The following is a 17,783-nucleotide window of genomic DNA, read 5'->3' as shown; positions in this document are numbered from 1 at the left end:
CCCCTGACCATAAGACTTATGGCTAACAGCTACTGCTCTCCCTTTCCTACACACTATCCACACAGACTCGAGGCCCCATCCATAGGTCTCTAACCACACAGACACAACCTACGTTGTTGCTAAAATGATTATTGATTACTCCATTAAACTGCTGTCCATTGATTGTCATTACCATTAGTATCTATTTATCCACTATTACTCCTGTTTACAAGTATACACAGTGTACAAAGCATTAAGAACACCTGCTCTTTCCATGACAGGTTGACCAGGTGAATCCAGGAGAAAGCTATGATCCCGTATGGATGTCACTTGTTAAATCCACTTCAATCAGTGTAGATGAAGGGGGGGGAAACGGGTTAAAGAAAGATTTTTATGCTTTTAGACATTTGAGACATGGATTGTTTGTGTGCCATTCAGAGGGTGAATGGGCAAGACACAAACTAAGTGGTAGTAGGTAGGTGCCAGGCGCACCAGTTTATGTAAAGAACTGGAACACTGCTGGGTTTTTCATGCTCAATAGTTTCCCGTGTTTATCAAGAATGGTCCATCACCCAAAGGACATCCAGCCAACTTGACACAACTGTGGGAAGCATCCCTGTGGAGCGCTTTCGACACCTTGTAGATTCCATGCCCTGCCAAATTGAGGCTGTAAGTATTTATATATTCCTGCTACCAATCACTTTTCAGCCCTGTTTACATGTACATTCTACTACCAGTCACTTAAAAAATATATAAACCTACCTCAATCATTTCAGTATCTCTTCACCACAGGAGGTTGGTGGCACCTTAATTCGGGAGGATGGGCTTGTGGTAATGACTAGAACGGAGTCAGTGGAATAGTGTCAAATATGTTTTCAATGTATTTAAATGCCATTCGATTTGCTCTGATCCAGCCATTATTATGAGCCGTCCTCCCCTCAGTAGCCTCCACTGCCCTGCACATTAAATAAGGTACTGTCACTGACCTGTATATATGTCCGTTCTAGTGTTAACTCACATTGTAGTTCTTGTGTGTTCATTTGAATTACATTTGTTATTCTATTTTCTATTATTATCACTGCATTGTTGGGAAAGAGCTCCTAAGGTAAGAATTTCCCTGTACTGTTTTAGACCTGTTGTATCCTGTGCAACAACTTGGACATTTTAAAATACAAAAGGTAATATCTTATTGTAAATGTCAAGTAGTTGTTGTGTAGGTCTACTGTGTATTTGACAACATGTATATATGGCAAACAAATCTATAATTTAGCAGAAGTGCTCACAGGCTGGAGAAGACCAATGCAATAAACAAATGGCAACGTCACTACGTAGTGCGCAGCGCATGCACATCAAACTGTGGGTATCACGCTGTCCGCTATATGAGGCCGTACCATTACAAATAGGGGTGGACATATTTCCAAGTGACATTTTGATTGTTTAAGACTGATAGCCATTTATTAAAACGTGTTTAATGAAAAAAAATCCACACCTTTTTACGGATGGTACTATTGAGCTGGATCCAACTGATCCTTGATCGAAAAATAATAAAGACTCAGCTCATCCGTTTCCACACCCATTTTAGACAATGGTGAGGACCTGTTTGGTTTATTTTGGTAGACAAGGGCAAATGGTCAAATTATAGTTGTTTTGGTGCGAAATGGCAAGGTTTTTGAGACCCGACGTTAGGAGTCTACTCACCACACAGCTAAGGATGACATCTAACCAGGTAAAAACGCACGACATAAGACCACGTTTTGCGTTTCGCTGCTAATACAGTCTAAAGTTCAAGTGAAACAAGTGGTATTCAATTGTCAGGTGATTTGACTATGGCCTTGGACAATTTTTGTTAATGTTATTTTTGTTACCTACTCAGTCAGTCAGTTAATGTTTCACAGATATCTAGATTCTGGTGCAACATTGTAGCAAACGACTGTACTGACAGCATTCTATGAAGCGAAATAGTTTTGTAAGCAGTTCAATGTGTCCAGTTAGTTGAAAGCCAAGTATAAAAAATAAAAATATACACCTCCGGTCTGATGACTTCATGGAATTTGGTTGAATTCGCCCATCCTATGAATCGTTATTGAAACAAGTCTCTGGTGCTGTTGCTGATGGTCAGAGGTATTTTTTAAATTAAGGCATTGTTGACGTTCTCTTGTCAACTCCGTACAATAGGTATTTTAAGTGAACATTAAAGGAAGGCGTTTTACATTGGGGCATGAAAATCAATGTGTGAGGCCATATGGCCTAACATTTTGCAATGTATTGACATATTATATTAGTGTTCCACATGCAAAAAGATTCCCATTTTAATCTTTGCTTTAGCTAATTCCGCTGCATGTCACATGACACCAATTAGTACTAACAACCATTTACTTTTATACAGCATATGCTGATAACAGCCTTTACCATTGTACAACGAAAGCTTTATGCAATTTGAAGGTCATTTTTTTTCGGTAATAACATTTGTGAATTACACAACACACCAATGTCATACATGTTCCTTAGTAGGAGTAACTTGTTGTTATGTTTACTTATTCATTTATCTTTCCTCATGTACCAGCTGGGTGAGTTGGGCAAAGGTGCAGGGAAAGGAGGGGGTGGCGGAGGATCTGTCAGAGAGGCAGGAGGAGCCCTTGGAAAGAAACAGGCCGCAGAGGAGGAAATGTACTTCAGGTGAGTTGGGGGTTATACAGTACATTGACAAAAGTATGTGGACACCTGCTTGTCGAACATCTCATGCCAAAATCATGGGCATTAGTATGGAGTTGGTCCCCCCCCCCCCCCCCCTTTGCTGCTATAACAGCCTCCACTCTTCTGGGAAGGCTTTCCACTAGATCAGGGCTGCCCAACCGTCTTTCTGGAGATCTACAGTCCTGTGAATTTTCAGTCCAACCCTAATTTACCACTAATTAGCTGCACAACAAGACCTTAACTAGCTGAATCAGATATGCTAAATCAGGGTTGGATTGAAAACCTATAGGACAGTATATCTCCAGTTGGGCAGCCCTGAACTAGATGTTGGAACATTGCTGCGGGGACTTGCTTCCATTCAGCCACGAGCATTAGTGAGGTTGGACTATTGGGCCTGGCGCAGTTGGCGTTCCAATTCATCCCAAATGTGTTTGAAGGGATTGAGGTGAGGGCTCTGTGCAGGCCAGTCAAGTTCTTCCACACCAATCTCGTCAAACCATTTCTCTATTGATCTCGCTTTGCACAGGGGCATTGTCATGCTGAAACAGGAAAGGGCCTTCCCCAAACTGTTGCCACAAAGTTGGAAGCACAGAATCGTCTGTCATTGTATGCCGTAGCATAAAAATTTCCCTTCACTTGAACTAAGGGGTCTACCCCGAACCATGAAAAACAGCCCCAGACCATTATTCCTTCTCCGCCAAACTTTACATTTGGCACTATGCAATTGGGCATGTAGTGTTCTTCTGGCATCCGCCAAACCCAGATTTTCCAGTCGAAGTGCCAGATGGTGAAGTGTTATTCATCATTCCAGCCGACTCTTGGCATTGCACCTGGTGATCTTAGGCTTGTGTGCGGCCCCTCGGCCAAGGAAACCCATTTCATTAAACACCTGACAAACAGTTCTTGTGCAAACGTTGCTTCCGGAGGCAGTTTGGAAATCGGTTGTGAGTGTTGCAACCGAGGACAGGTTGATTTTTACATGCTCGCCAGTCCCGTTTGAGCTTGTGGCCTACCACTTCATGGCTGAGTTGTTGTTACTCCTAGACATTTCCACTTCACAAAAACAGCACTTACATTTGACTAAGGCAGCTCTAAAGGCAGAAATTTGACAAACTGACTTGTTGGAAAGGTGGCAACCTATGACAGTGCCACGTCTAGGCCATTCTACTGCCAGTGTTTGTCTATGGAGATTGCATGGCTGTGCACTCAATGTTGTACACCTGTCAGCAACAGGTTTTGTTGAAATATCTGAATCCACTCATTTGAAAGGGTGTCCACATGCTTTTGTGTTTATAGAGGTTTTGTGGCAGTCTCCCGACCTATAGAGGCTTTGTGGAAGTCTGTCTCATGTCATCGCTGTACCTCATGCTTTCCTATCTCTGAATCCAGACGTAAAGAGCAGGAACAGTTGGCTGCACTGAAACAGCACCACCAAGAGGAGATTGATCACCACAAGAAGGAGATTTCGAGGCTGCAGAGCGAGATTGACCGTCACAAGGGGAAAATTAGGAAGCTGAATCATGATGATTGAGACTCACTCTATTTGAATGAAGCCCAGGGATTCTTTATTGCCAACCCCTAGACATCGCCTGCATTGCCTCTCTGGGCCAGCTCTGTGTATGTGTGATTAATTGTTCTGTATATGCTCAAGGTTATTAAAACAATTATTTGAAAATGGTTAATGTTATACTTTTTCATGGTTATTGCTTTCAGTTATTGTTAATGCTAAGATGATGATTTGAGATGCCACATTACAAAAGGATGATGACAGTCCGTGGAGCTGGCAGAGGCGTCATGCCCATAGGGGGCAACGGGGTCCTGTTTTGACATTTACCGATGTTAAATTAATTACTAAACTTAATTTTTAAGACCACATTTTAAAATGCTTATAAGCGGCACACTGACTGGACCATGCAAAGAGTACGCAATATTTATTTTTATTTGAAAATTTGAAGGATGAAATCTCTTGATGCACAATCTCATGAGTGTCGGGGGAAAACTAAAGTTAGTAACAAGAATAATGTAGAAGCTACTGTCTAATAATCAACTACTGTCTAATAATTAATAAACTACTGCTACTACTACAAATAAAGCTTAAGTACCTATAATATATTCATACTGTGCCTTCGGAAAGTATTCAGACCCATTTTAATTATTCCACATTTTGTTATGTTACAGCCTTATTCTAAAACGGATTTTAAAATATCCTCAGCAATATAACATTTTAAAATGTATTAAAAGTCAAAAAGACTTTATTTACATAAGTATTCAGACCCTTTGCTATTAGACTTGAAATTGAGCTCCGGTGTATCCTGTTTCCATTGATCATCCTTGAGATGTTTCTACAACTTGACTGGAGACCATCTGTTGTAAATTCAAATGATTGGACATGATTTGTAAAGGCACCCACCGGTCTTTAAGTTCCCACAGTTGACTGTGCATGTCAGAGCAAAAACCAACCAATGAGGTTGAAGGAATTGTCTGTAAAGCTCAGAGACAGGATTGTGTCGAGGCACAGATCTGGGGAAGTGTACCAAAAACATTCTGCAGCATTGAAGGTCCCCAAAAACACAATGACCTCCATCATTCTTAAATGGAAGAAGTTTGGAACCACCAAGATTTCTTAGAGCTGACTGCCCGGCCAATCTGAGCAATCAGGGGAGAAGGGCCTTGGTCAGGGAGGTGACCAAGTACGTGATGGTCACTCGGACAAAGCTCCAGAGTTCATCTGTGGAGATGGGAGAACCTTCCAGAAGGACAACCATCTCTGTAGCACTCCACCAATCAGGCCTTTTTGGTAGTGGCCAGACGAAAGCTATTCCTCAGTAAAAGGCACATGACCACCCACTTGGTATTTGCCAAACGGCACCTAAAGGACTCGGACCATGAGAAAAAATATCAAATTATTTGGCCAGAATGCCAAGCGTCACGTCTGGAGTTAACCTGGCACTATCCCTATGGTAAAGGATGGTGGTGGCAGCATTATGCTGTGGGGATATTTTTCAGCGGCAGAGACTGGGAGACTTGTCAGGATCTAGGCAAAGATGAATGGAGTAATGTACAGAGAGATCCTTGATGAGAACCTGCTCCAGAGCGCTCAGGACCTCAGAATGTTAATAGTCAGGGCAGGCCATTTGATTAGTTGTTCAGCAGTCTTATGGCTTGGGGATAGAAGCTGTTAAGGAGCCTTTTGGTCCTAGACTTGGTGCTCCGGTACCACTTGCCATGCGGTAGCAGAGAGAACAGTCTATGACTTGGGTGACGAGTCTTTTATACTATTTTTTGGGCCTTTCTCTGACACCACCTTGTATATACAGTTGAAGTCGGGAAGTTTACATACACCTTAGCCAAATACATTTAAACTCAAATTTTCACAATTCCTGACATTTAATCCTAGTAAAAAATCCATGTCTTAGGTCAGTTAGGATCACCACTTTATTTTAAGAATGTGAAATGTCAGAATAATAGTTAAGAGAATGATTTCTTTCTGCTTTTATTTCTTTCATCACATTCCCAGTTGGTCAGAAGTTTACATACACTCAATTAGTATTTGGTAGCATTGCCTTTAAATTGTTTAACTTGAGTCAAAGCTTCCCACATTAAGTTGGGTGAATTTTGACCCATTCCTCCTGACAGCTGGTGTAACGGAGTCAGGTTTGTAGGCCTCCTTGCTCGCACACACTTTTTCAGTTCTGCCCACATATTTTCTATAGGATTGAGGTCAGGGCTTTGTGATGGCCACTCCAATACCTTGACTTTGTTGTCCTTATGCCATTTTGCCACAACTTTGGAAGTATGCTTGGGGTCATTGTCCATTTGGAAGACCCATTTGCGACCAAGCTTTAACTTCCTGACTGATGTCTTGAGATGTTGCTTCAATACATCCACATAATTTTCCTGCTTCATGGTGCTATCTATTTTGTGAAGTGCACCAGTCCCTTCTGCAGCAAAGCACCCCCACAACATGATGCTGCCATCCCTGTGCTTCACGATTTGGATGGAGTTCTTCGGCTTGCAAGCCTCCCCCTTTTCCCTCCAAACATAACGATGGTCATTATGGCCAAACAGTTCTATTTTTGTTTCATCAGACCAGAGGACATTTCTCCAAAAAGTACGATCTTTGTCCCCATGTGCAGTTGCAAACCATAGTCTGGCTTTTTCATGGCGGTTTTGGAGCAGTGGCTTCTTCCCTGCTGAGTGGCCTTTCAGGTTATGGCGATATAGGACTCATTTTACTGTGAATATAGATACTTATGTACCTGTTTCCTCCAGCATCTTCACAAAGTCCTCTGCTGCTGTTTTGTGATTGATTTGCACTTTTTGCACCAAAGTACATTAGTCTCTATGAGACAGAATGCATCTCCTTCCTGGGCGATATGACGGCTGCGTGGTCCCATGGTGTTTATACTTGTGTACTATTCTTTGCACAGATGAATGTGGTACCTTCATGCGTTTGGAAATTTCTCCCAAGGATGAACCAGACCTGATTTGATTTTATTTTATTAGGATTTATTTTAGTCCTCATTTGGACTAATCTTCCAAGAGTCCTTAACATTAAAATACAATTTATAATACAAACACACTTTCACATATAACACACTATTACAAACATACATCTACTATAGTCCCACAACATTTCTATATACTATATTTAAATTGTTTTTAAATAATGTTTAAACTTATATATTGAAAGGTTTCTAGTTTGCTCAGTTAATTTATTCAATTTCTTTATTGCTCTAAATCAAAATGTTCTTTTGCCCATTTATTTTTTCTGTCTGGATAACGCATAGATGGTGGACAATCTATTCCTAGTATTTACGGAATGTCTGTCTCTTACCAACGGAATACCATTGTGAATAGAACTTGGCCGTTTTAAATGATGTATATTATAAAATAAGATAAGCATGTTTTTTTCAATTATCTTGTCGATTGATAACCAACCAAGAACACTGCGCATGACTGCAACAGAAGAACCATATCTCCGCCTTAAAACAATCCTTGCTGCTTTATTCTGTGCATTCTGCAGCCTCCTAACTTCACTTGATGATGCATTTCCCCAGACCACCGAACAATAGTTCACTTGACTCTCAACCAATGTTGACCAGTGTTATTCAACCAACCAGTGTTATTTGCTGAAGGATTTTCCCTGGTAAATATTTAGCTATCCTTCTGATTATGCATGCTGTTTTAATATATCTTTTTTTACATAGATTAGTTATTTGAGACGACCATGATAAGCAGTTGTCTAGCTGCACTCCCAGTAGTTTGGTTTCTGCCACTTCTTCAATTTGTACTCCTCCCATACTTAATTGTATCCCATGCTGTTTTGGCCTTTTCTTAGTTGAACAGACCAACATAACTTTGGTTTTCTTGGTGTTTAAAGCAAGTTTGTTTTGGCAAACCCATTTCCTGATAATCTCCAAATCTCCTTGCAAAGCTTGCTGTACCTGTTGAACCGATTGTCTTGCTGCATAAATTGTAGTATCATCTGCAAATATAGTAGCTTGAGTTTCAACCAAGGCATAGGGAAGGTCGTTGGTGTATATTAAGTAGAGAAGTGGCCCAAGGCAGCTGCCCTGCGGTATTCCACAGTTTAACACATTAGGGGAAGAAAATGAACCATTGATATAGGTGAACTGTTTCCTGTCAGTTAGATATGACTGTACCCAATTCAATGCTACCTCCTTAAAACCATAATGCATTAATTTTATCAAAATAATTTCATGATCCACTAAATCAAATGCTGCACTGAAATCTAAAATAATACACCCACAAACCTGCCATTATCCATAGCATTGAGCCACTGGTCAGTCATGTCAACCAATGCAGTGGTAGTGGAATGGTTTTTGCGATAAGCATGCTGATTGGCTGTAATCAGATCATTCTTTTCCATATACTCCCACATTTGTCTACTCACAATACCCTCCAATATCTTACTGAGTGTAGGGAGTAGACTAATTGGTTGACTATTGGCAGGAGTAATGGGTTCTTTGCAGTCTTTCGGAATAGGACACAGTTTCGCATGCTTCCATACATTTGCAAACAACCCCTTTTCCAGTGACCAATTAAATATGTATCTCAGTGGAACTGCAATCTGGGGAGCAGCATAGCGAAGCAAAAAAATTGTCCATAAGACCATAACCTGTAGATTTACCATCAGGTAATGACTTCAATAGGTTTAACACCTCCTCCACTGACACCGTTTGTAGACTAAAAGAGCAGATCTTATTGCTCATAATATGATCATCAATCCATTGGACTTGTTTGGAAGAATTTATGTCTACATTGTTGCTTAGTAATTTAATTTTCTGAGTAAAAAATTGTTATTATTGTCCCGTCAACCTCCACACTAGATGGGCATGATGAGATAGATGTACCAAGTAAGCCCTTAACTGTGTTCCATACCTTTTTTAGAATTTTTTACAATCAGTAAAAGCATTGTTGTAAAATTTAAAAAAAATTCCCTTCGATTCAATTTAACTGCATAATTACATAATGTTCTATAATTCTGTTCATCAATTTCTAATTTTGACTTGGCTGCTAAGACTTTTGCCATATTTCTTTGAGAAAAAGCTTCACCCAGTTCATCATCAATCCATGGAGATGGACGGGCACCAACTGTTCTCTTCCTTATAGGGGCATGATAGTCCATTACCTCAGTGAGCAAATCAATAAAACATTCTGTAGCGTGATTTAAATCATCCTCTAGATAAATCAGCTCCCAGGGTACAGCAGCTAAATCATTTAGAAATAACTAATGATTAAATGTTTTAAAATTTATTTTGACCACAATCCTAGGGGGTTTCTTTGGAACCTTTGTGTTCATGGTTATGGTCACAATATTATGCATTGATCTGGCTTTTAAGCATTGCAATGGTATATTACAGAAAATCAGATCAATGCATGTGTCTGAATGATGACCCAACTTAATTGAAGATCTAGTAGTATCATTAACCATTTGTTTCAAACCACAGTTCTTGGCATATCTCATCAATTTTGTTCTATTCGAATTATTGTGATCCTTCCAATTTATATTAAAATCCCCCAAGATAAATACATCTCTGTTGGTATCTGTGGCCTGGTCAAACCCAGTACATAAGTCATCCAGATAGGACACCTTAGAGCTAGGAGGTCTATACACACATCCTACCAATATGGGTGCCTGGTGAGGTAGATGTACTTGAGCCCATAGTGCCTCTATTTGACCTACATTAAGGTCATCCCTCCTCTTAAAAGGTATATGATTCTGAATATACAGTGCAACACCCCCACCATTCCTGTTCCTGTCCCTTCTCAGTAGACTATATCCTTGAATGTTCATTTGCCCATCACAGATGCATCTAAATGCGTTTCGGGTAAGGCCAAAATATGAAAATTATTTATGTTGACCAAGTTAAAAACCTCATGTATTTTGTTAGGAAGGCTACATACATTAACCAGAGCTATATGCATCCCTTTCCTTATCAATTGGAGATCAATATAGCATGTATTTCTTATAGTTGAAGTTGTCACTACACTACAACACACAAACTCAGTTTTAAACATTCAATTAAAATAGCCAGGGAGTTACTCTAGAGTCCTGATATAGTTGCCCGTTGATATGAAGTTTATCCATCACCATGGAGACTTGTTGATTTAGGCAACGCTTTTCCTTCATGATGGGATATCGTTTTTTCTCCTTTCATTGATCTTGGTGTGGAAGTGATCATTCATTCCAAAATCAGTGTTTCTGAGTTCTCTCCCCATGTTCTTTGTCATTTCATTTTGCCTATTCTATGGACTCTGGAGAAAGTCGCATTGCGCACAACATCGGTGGGCAGTTTTAGTTGAGTTGACATAAAGTCTCGGACTGTGTCCTCACAGCCTCTGCTGTTGTCATTCTCAGGTATCCCTGAGAATATTAGATTGTTCCGCATTGATCGACACTGTACATCAAGCAATGATTCTTTAAGTTGTTTGTTCTCCCTTTGCACCACCTCCACCTTGCTATGAATAGAGTCTACAGTACCTTTCAGCGCAGTGTTTTCTTTCCTTAGATCATCAATCTGACATTGGCTGAATTCGAGACTGGCACATAACGCATTGATGTCCTCTCGTAATATATCCAAGATATCAAGTTTGGCAAGCCTTTCATTAATGGATTTTAACAAGTCAACATCCATATCAGTAAACCTCTCCCCACTCGCCACTAGGGGATGGTTTGGTTCCATTGTTGATACCTATTGGCCAACCTGGTTTTGTTTTGTTTTGTAGATTTGGTTGGTTGTCCTTGACAATGCTTGAATCCTCCGAAACCAGCGACATGTTTCTTTGAGTTCGTAAGTAAGTAAGACTTGTGGAGGTCTACAATTTGTTTTCTGAGGTATTGGCTGATTTCTTTTGATTTTCTCATGATCTCAAATAAAGAGGCACTTAGTTTGAAGCTAGGCCTTGAAATCCATCCACAGATGCACCTCCAATTTAATCAAATGATGTCAATTAGCCTACCAGAAGCTTCTAGAGCCATGACATCATTTTCTGGAATTTTCCAAGATGTTTAAAGGCACATTCAACTTAGTGTATGTAAACTTCTGACTCACTGGAATTGTGATACTGTGAATTATAAGTTAAATAATCTATCTGTAAACAATTGTTGGTGAAATTACTTGTGTCATGTACAAAGTAGATTGGCAGCTTGGCCCCAGTGATGTACTAGGCCGTACGCATTACCCTCTACTGCCTTGTGTTCAGATGCCGAGCAGTTGCCATACTAGGCGGTGATGCAACCGGTCAGGGTGCTCTCGATGGTGCCGCTGTAGAACCTTTTGAGGGTCTGGGGACCCAAGCCAAATATTTTCAGTCTCCTGAGGGGGAAAAGGTGTTATCGTGCCCTCTTCACAGCTGTCTTGGTGTGTTTGGACCATGGTAGTTTGTTGGTGATGTGGACACCAAGGAACTTGAAACTCTCGAACCACTCCACTACAGCTCCAATGATGTGAATGGGGGCGTGTTCGGCCCTCCTTTTCCTATAGTCCACGATCATCTCCTTTGTCTTGATCACATTGAGAGAGAGAGGTTGTTGTCCTGGGACCACACTGCCAGGTCTTTGACCACCTCCCTAAAAGCTGTCTCATCGTTGTCGGTGATTGGGTCTACCACTCTTGTCATCAGCAAACGTAATGATGGTGTTTGAGTCGTGCTTGGCCACTCAGTATTGGGTGAAGAGGAAGTACAGGAGGACACTAAGCACGCACCCCTGAGGGGCCCCAGTGTTGAGGATCAGCGTGGCAGACGTGTTGTTGCCTACCCTTACCACCTGGGGGTGGCCCATCAGGAAGTCCAGGATCCAGTTGCAGAGGGAGGTGTTAAGTCCCAGGGTCCTTAGCTTAGTGATGAGCTTTGAGGGCACTATGGTGTTGAACGCTGAGCTGTAGTTAATGAATAGCATTCTCACATAGGTTTTTCCTTTTGTCTAGGTGGGAAATGGCAGTGTGGAGTGCGATTGAGATGGTGGCGTCATATGTGTGTTGGGCACAGGGACCAAGGTGGCCAAGGAGAGGTTGAAAATGTCAGTGAAGACACTTGCCAGTTGGTCCGCGCATGCTTTGAGTACATGTCCTGGTAGTCCGTCTGGCCCGAAGGCTTTGTGAATGTTGACCTGTTTAAAGGTCTTTCTTACATCTACTATGGACAGCGTGATCACACAGTTGTCTGGAAGAGCTGGTGCTCTCAAGCATGCTTCAGTGTTGCTTATCTCGAAGCAAGCATAAAAGGAATTTAGCTCGTCTTGTAGGCTCGCGTCACTGGGCAGCTCGCGGCTGGGTTACCTTTTTAGTCTGTAATAGTTAATAGGTCAAGCTAGGTGGCCTATTAATTCCTTCTTGATGAATAAATAAAAAAGCCGTTTTGATTCTCAAATACTAGCCACCACTGTTGACCCGTCATTCAGGGTTTTGAGCCCCACATTTTTTTTTGGGGGGGGGGGGGGGGCTTGCCTGTTTTGCATGTTATTTTGGCATTAATATGTGTCACATATCAGTTTGTAAACAAAATATAAAAATATATCGGAGTTAGTAAAGCCGCATACAAATATGGTCTGTTTTCTTAAGTAAGGCAGCTCCAAAATGCAGGTGTTTCAGCCTAGCTCAGTGCTTTCTGTGGTGGTGGGGCATGCCAGCAGAAAATAAGGAGCGTTGCGCCATGATTGGCTCAGTGTTCTGTCACTCATGGGGACACTACATCACTGCCAGGTCTAAGGTCAGACCTTAAATTCTAGCCCCTTGGGTGCTGCCATAGTTACATTAGAAGTGCCCATCCAAGAAGGCTCAAGGTCATTGGCCACAGATAGAATTGTCAATTCACGTGATATATACAGTAGCTTTGATTGGATTGCTTTTAAAATCTTAGCTACCAGTCATCATGAATCTAGTTGACAATCTACTGGCAAATCCTTTTTAATCCTTGTCATATGACGATAAATTATAAATAAAATGTATTGGTGCACATCGGCCATTGGACATAAACCTTACACAACAAGTTGAAAATCGCAAATTCAACAATGAGTGGTTTGGATGGAATCAGTGACAGTGGCTATGTGGTCCCAAATCTGGGATTAAGGGGCTCTTTTCCAAGTTTAAAATGATAAGCATTCATCATTGGCCATGCTGTCAATGAAGCTTGATTTGTGCTGCACTCAAAACAACTGTTAACTTAACTTCATTGAGTTCATGACAACTGGGAATTCTGTAAAAATAAAAAAAACTCAGACTGGGAAATACGCTTTGAACGGTTATCCAACTCGGAATTGTAAGTCGGGCACTGAAGATCATGATTCAACCTTGTTTTTTTCTGAGTTCCCAGTTGTCTTGAATGCACCATAAATCCAGAGAATGCCAGACTTTGATGACAAAATTTGCCCATGATGGACCACTGTGCCACCTTCCTGTTCAAGGTGAGTCCAAAAATGTCTTGTATGCTGCTGCATAAATTATTTCATATGTCAGGGAGATATGTATACTGTAGCTAAGAAAGTAATTCTAAGTGGATGTTGTGTAGTAAGCTGTTAATAGCCCATGTTTATCACCTTAATAATTTGGTCTATTTACCCCCTCATTCACCTACTGTTCTGACTTGGTGGTGCACATATAGCCTATAGCCTGTTTTAGAGAAATGTAATCAACAAATTTTGTAAGAGCTTTCATTGTCTGCTTTACAAGTCCCCTTTATTTATCTTAAGGTTCTAACTTGGTGTACAGGGAGAAGACTGTAAGAATGGCCCATGTTCTGAATTCTGTCGCTGTACATTTCAAAAGTGCTAAACAAATAGTTATATTGACTACGTCCGTCCTAGCTGGCTCATTGATGTCTTAATCGAAATTACGGATTGCCTCTTATCCGCTTGTCATCCCCTTATGCCATAGTTTGTACATGTCAATTGTCAGTAGAAACCACATTTGTTTAAGCAAGTCAACCATATCAGCTATGGTTTTTTTAAAGGCAGTAAATGAGGCTGAATTAACTTTCTCACTGACAGACAAGGCTACGCTAGAAGTGTTAAGGTGTTGGGACTGCTGTTGGGACAGATTTATGTAGGGCCTAACAGTTTGTGGGCACCGTTTGTCACTGTTATAGTGCAATTAATTTATTGTTTAATGTTGTGTAGTGGCTTTGCTGGCATGCATTCCACTATATCTTTTTTTTTTTGGGGCCACCAAGATTTACATGCTTAAAATCGCCACTGCTAGCCACCTACCAGTTTTTTTTAAGTTGGCTTAAGTTAGCCAGCTAGATAAGTTCCCAATCTCCCAACCTCGTAACTAGCTACCAAGCCATTTCAGGCTATCAATCAAGTAAGTAACTTGTCTAACTATTTTAGCTGGAATGCCTGCTGGCAAGGTTGCTAGACTTCATAAAATACTAAAATTGCTTTAATTCTTGGGTTACGGTACTATTTGGAGTTTAGTACATCCTTTGTACTAAACTCCATAAAAGGCATAAAGGTTCTTAATCAATGTGCATTATTAATTAAATGACAAATTAATAGGTTATGAGGTGTGCTTAGATAATCTATATAGAAAAATATACATGTTTTTTTACAGAATTATGCATAATGATTATGGTTCTAGATTGCAGGAAAGGCTGTTTCAGCTGTTTGAAAAAATGCTAAATTCAAACCTCAACAACTTCATGCCCCCTCCAAAATAAATGGTGCATGATGCCCCTGGTAGATGGTAATCGATTAGGTGATACCAGCTATTACCGCCAGGCCACCGATACAAATCCCATGTACACAAAACCGCCAGAATTCACAAATAATTTGTCCCCGCCAGTAGAAGACATTTTAACTATGCCCAGCAATGCCCCCCCTCCTCCTATGAACTGTAGCTAATTTAATGATCCCTATCCAGCTGTTGTTTTTGTTGCACTATTGTTTGTGATTTACATTGTTGTGGTGATGCTGTGCCGTTGAGACAGTTTTCATGAAAGGGATGCACGATAAAAAATATATTAATTAGATATAAGGTATGGTAATTATTTTAGAGAGCTATGAGAGCCAATACATGTATGAAAACATGAAGCTGACACGTATGAAAACGGGTAAAACTCTTCCTTGAGAATCAGACACTAATTTGTCCACTGAGAATAACGTAGTAGCCATAAGACATCATGTATTGAGAATCCACAAGAGACGCTTGTAGAATATTATACATTTGAGACATCAGTGTATTTTTTTTAAATGAGTTAATATAGATATTAAAATGCCTTGTGCCAATAGAAGATCATGAGCACTAACCTAAAATACTTGCTCCGGTGTTGGGACAGGGCAGATACGCCAGTGGAGTTTTCAAGTTGGCACCTTCCATCTTTAATGTTTCATCGATGAGCCTGCAACATCCCAAGAAAGCTCAACAGTGAGTTCTAGCGTCCCAGAACCTGTACCTGCCTAGTCTTCTCCCTCTCACTTTGAGTACCAGCTGGGATCTTTTCACTTCAGCCAGAGCCATTGGCTACTCCTTTCGGCAACACCTGATGTTGCCTTGATGGTTTGGCGAAGGGCATGGCTGCAGATTTCAAGGTCCTTCAGATGGTTTAGACCATTTCTTCTTTAAGGTTGCTGCCCCTATCATCGCCAAGCCTATCTCCAACCTTTTTAACCTGTCTCTCCTTTCTGGGGAGGTTCCCATTGCTTGGAAGGCAGCCACGGTTCGTCCTTTATTTAAAGGGGAAGATCAAGCTGATCCTAACTGTTATAGGCCTATTTCTATTTTGCCCTGTTTATCAAAGGTGTTGGAAAAACTTGTCAATAATCAACTGACTGGCTTTCTTGATGTCTATAGCATTCTCTCTGGTATGCAATCTGGTTTTCGCTCAGGTTATGGATGTGTCACTGCAACCTTAAAGTTCCTCAATGATTTCCCCATTGCCCTTGATTCTAAGCAATGTTGTGCTGCTATTTTTATTCACTTGGCCAAAGCTTTTGATACGGTAGACCATTCCATTCTTGTGGGCCGGCTAAGGACTATTGGTGTCTTTGGCCTGGTTTGCAAACTACCTCTCTCAAAGAGTGCAGTGTATAAAGTCAGAAAATCTGCTGTCTTCAGCCACTGCTTGTCACCAAAGGAGTATCCCAAGGCTTGATCCTAGGCCCACACACTTCTCAATTTATCTCAACAACATAGCTCAGACAGTAGGAAGCTCTCTCATCCATTTATATGCAGATGATAGTCTTATTTATTTATTTCACCTTTATTTAACCAGGTAGGCAAGTTGAGAACAAGTTCTCATTTACAATTGCGACCGTATACTCAGCTGGCCCCTCCCCGGATGTTGTGTCAAATGCTCTACAGCAAAGCTTTCTTAGTGTCCAACAATCTTTCTCTACCCTTAACCTTGTTCTGAACACCTCCAAAACAAAGGTCATGTGGTTTGGTAAGAAGAATGCCCATCTCTCCACAGGTGTTATTACTACTTCTGAGGGTTTAGAGCTTGAGGTAGTCACCTCATACAAGTACTTGAGAGTATGGCTAGAAGGTACTGTCCTTCTCTCAGCACATATCAAAGCTGTAGGCTAAAGTTAAATCTAGACTATTGTAATCGCTCCTCTTTCACCCCAGCTGCCAAACTAACCCTGATTCAGATGACCATCCTACCCATGCTAGATTACGGAGACATAATTTATAGATCGGCAGGTAAGGGTGCTCTCGAGGGGCAAGATGTTCTTTACCATTCGGCCACATGATTTGCCACCAATGCTCCTTATAGGACACATCACTGCACTCTATACTCCTCTGTAAACTGGTCATCTCTGTATACCCGTCGCAAGACCCACTGGTTGATGCTTATTTATAAAACCATCCTAGGCCTCACTCCCCCCTATCTGAGATATCTACTGCAGCCCTCATCCTCCACATATAACACCCGTTCTGCCAATCACATTCTGTTAAAGGTCCCCAAAGCTCACACATCCATTGGTCACTCGTCTTTTCAGTTTGCTGCAGCTAGCGACTGCAACAAGCTGCAACAAACACTCAAACTGGACAGTTTTATCTCAATCTCTTAATTCAGAGACTCAATCATGGATGCTCTTACTGACAGTTGTAGCTGCTTTGCGTGATGTATTGTTGTCTCTAACTTCTTGCCATTTGTGCGATTGTCTGTGTCCAATGTTTGTACTATGTTTTGTGCTGCTACCATGTTGTTGTCATGTTGTGTTGCTACCTTGCTATGTTGTTCTTACGTCTCTCTTTATGTAGTGTTGTTCTCTCTTGTTTTGTCATATATATATATATATATATATATATATATAATGTATTTTTTATCCCGTCCCCGCAGGAGGCCTTTGATAGTCCGTCATTGTAAATAAGAATTTGTTCTTAATTAACTGACTTCCCTAGTTAAATAAAGATTCAATGTGACGACAGCAACCTGGTGGTGGATGTCGCCACAAATCCACGACACCCAACCTCCACTGGGCAAACCCTTGCTTTCCAGCTACGCTGCTCTGCATCAGCTGGAAACTCAGCATGCCACAGCATTGTCTCCGTATGCTAAATTTAATGGGACATTTTAAAAATGTATGACAAAATGTAATGGGAAATGTTTCTGTAATCCCCACTCTGCCCAGGGGGTGG

General features: G+C 41.0%; 1 protein-coding gene across 1 annotated transcript; it reads left to right on the top strand.

Moving 5' to 3' along the window:
* The first annotated feature begins 1,371 nt into the window (after positions 1-1,371).
* On the top strand, positions 1,372-4,348 carry LOC139383531 (ATPase inhibitor B, mitochondrial-like). The gene is made up of 3 exons (XM_071128101.1): positions 1,372-1,705; positions 2,543-2,655; positions 4,063-4,348. Exons 1-3 carry the CDS (start codon positions 1,637-1,639, stop codon positions 4,202-4,204), a joined length of 324 nt encoding a protein of 107 aa, XP_070984202.1. The 5' UTR covers positions 1,372-1,636; the 3' UTR covers positions 4,205-4,348.
* The last annotated feature ends 13,435 nt before the right edge of the window (positions 4,349-17,783 follow it).

Source organism: Oncorhynchus clarkii, chromosome 25, assembly GCF_045791955.1.
Source record: "Oncorhynchus clarkii lewisi isolate Uvic-CL-2024 chromosome 25, UVic_Ocla_1.0, whole genome shotgun sequence".
Taxonomy (NCBI): Eukaryota; Metazoa; Chordata; class Actinopteri; order Salmoniformes; family Salmonidae; genus Oncorhynchus; species Oncorhynchus clarkii.
This window is presented reverse-complemented; position numbering and strand designations above follow the sequence as displayed.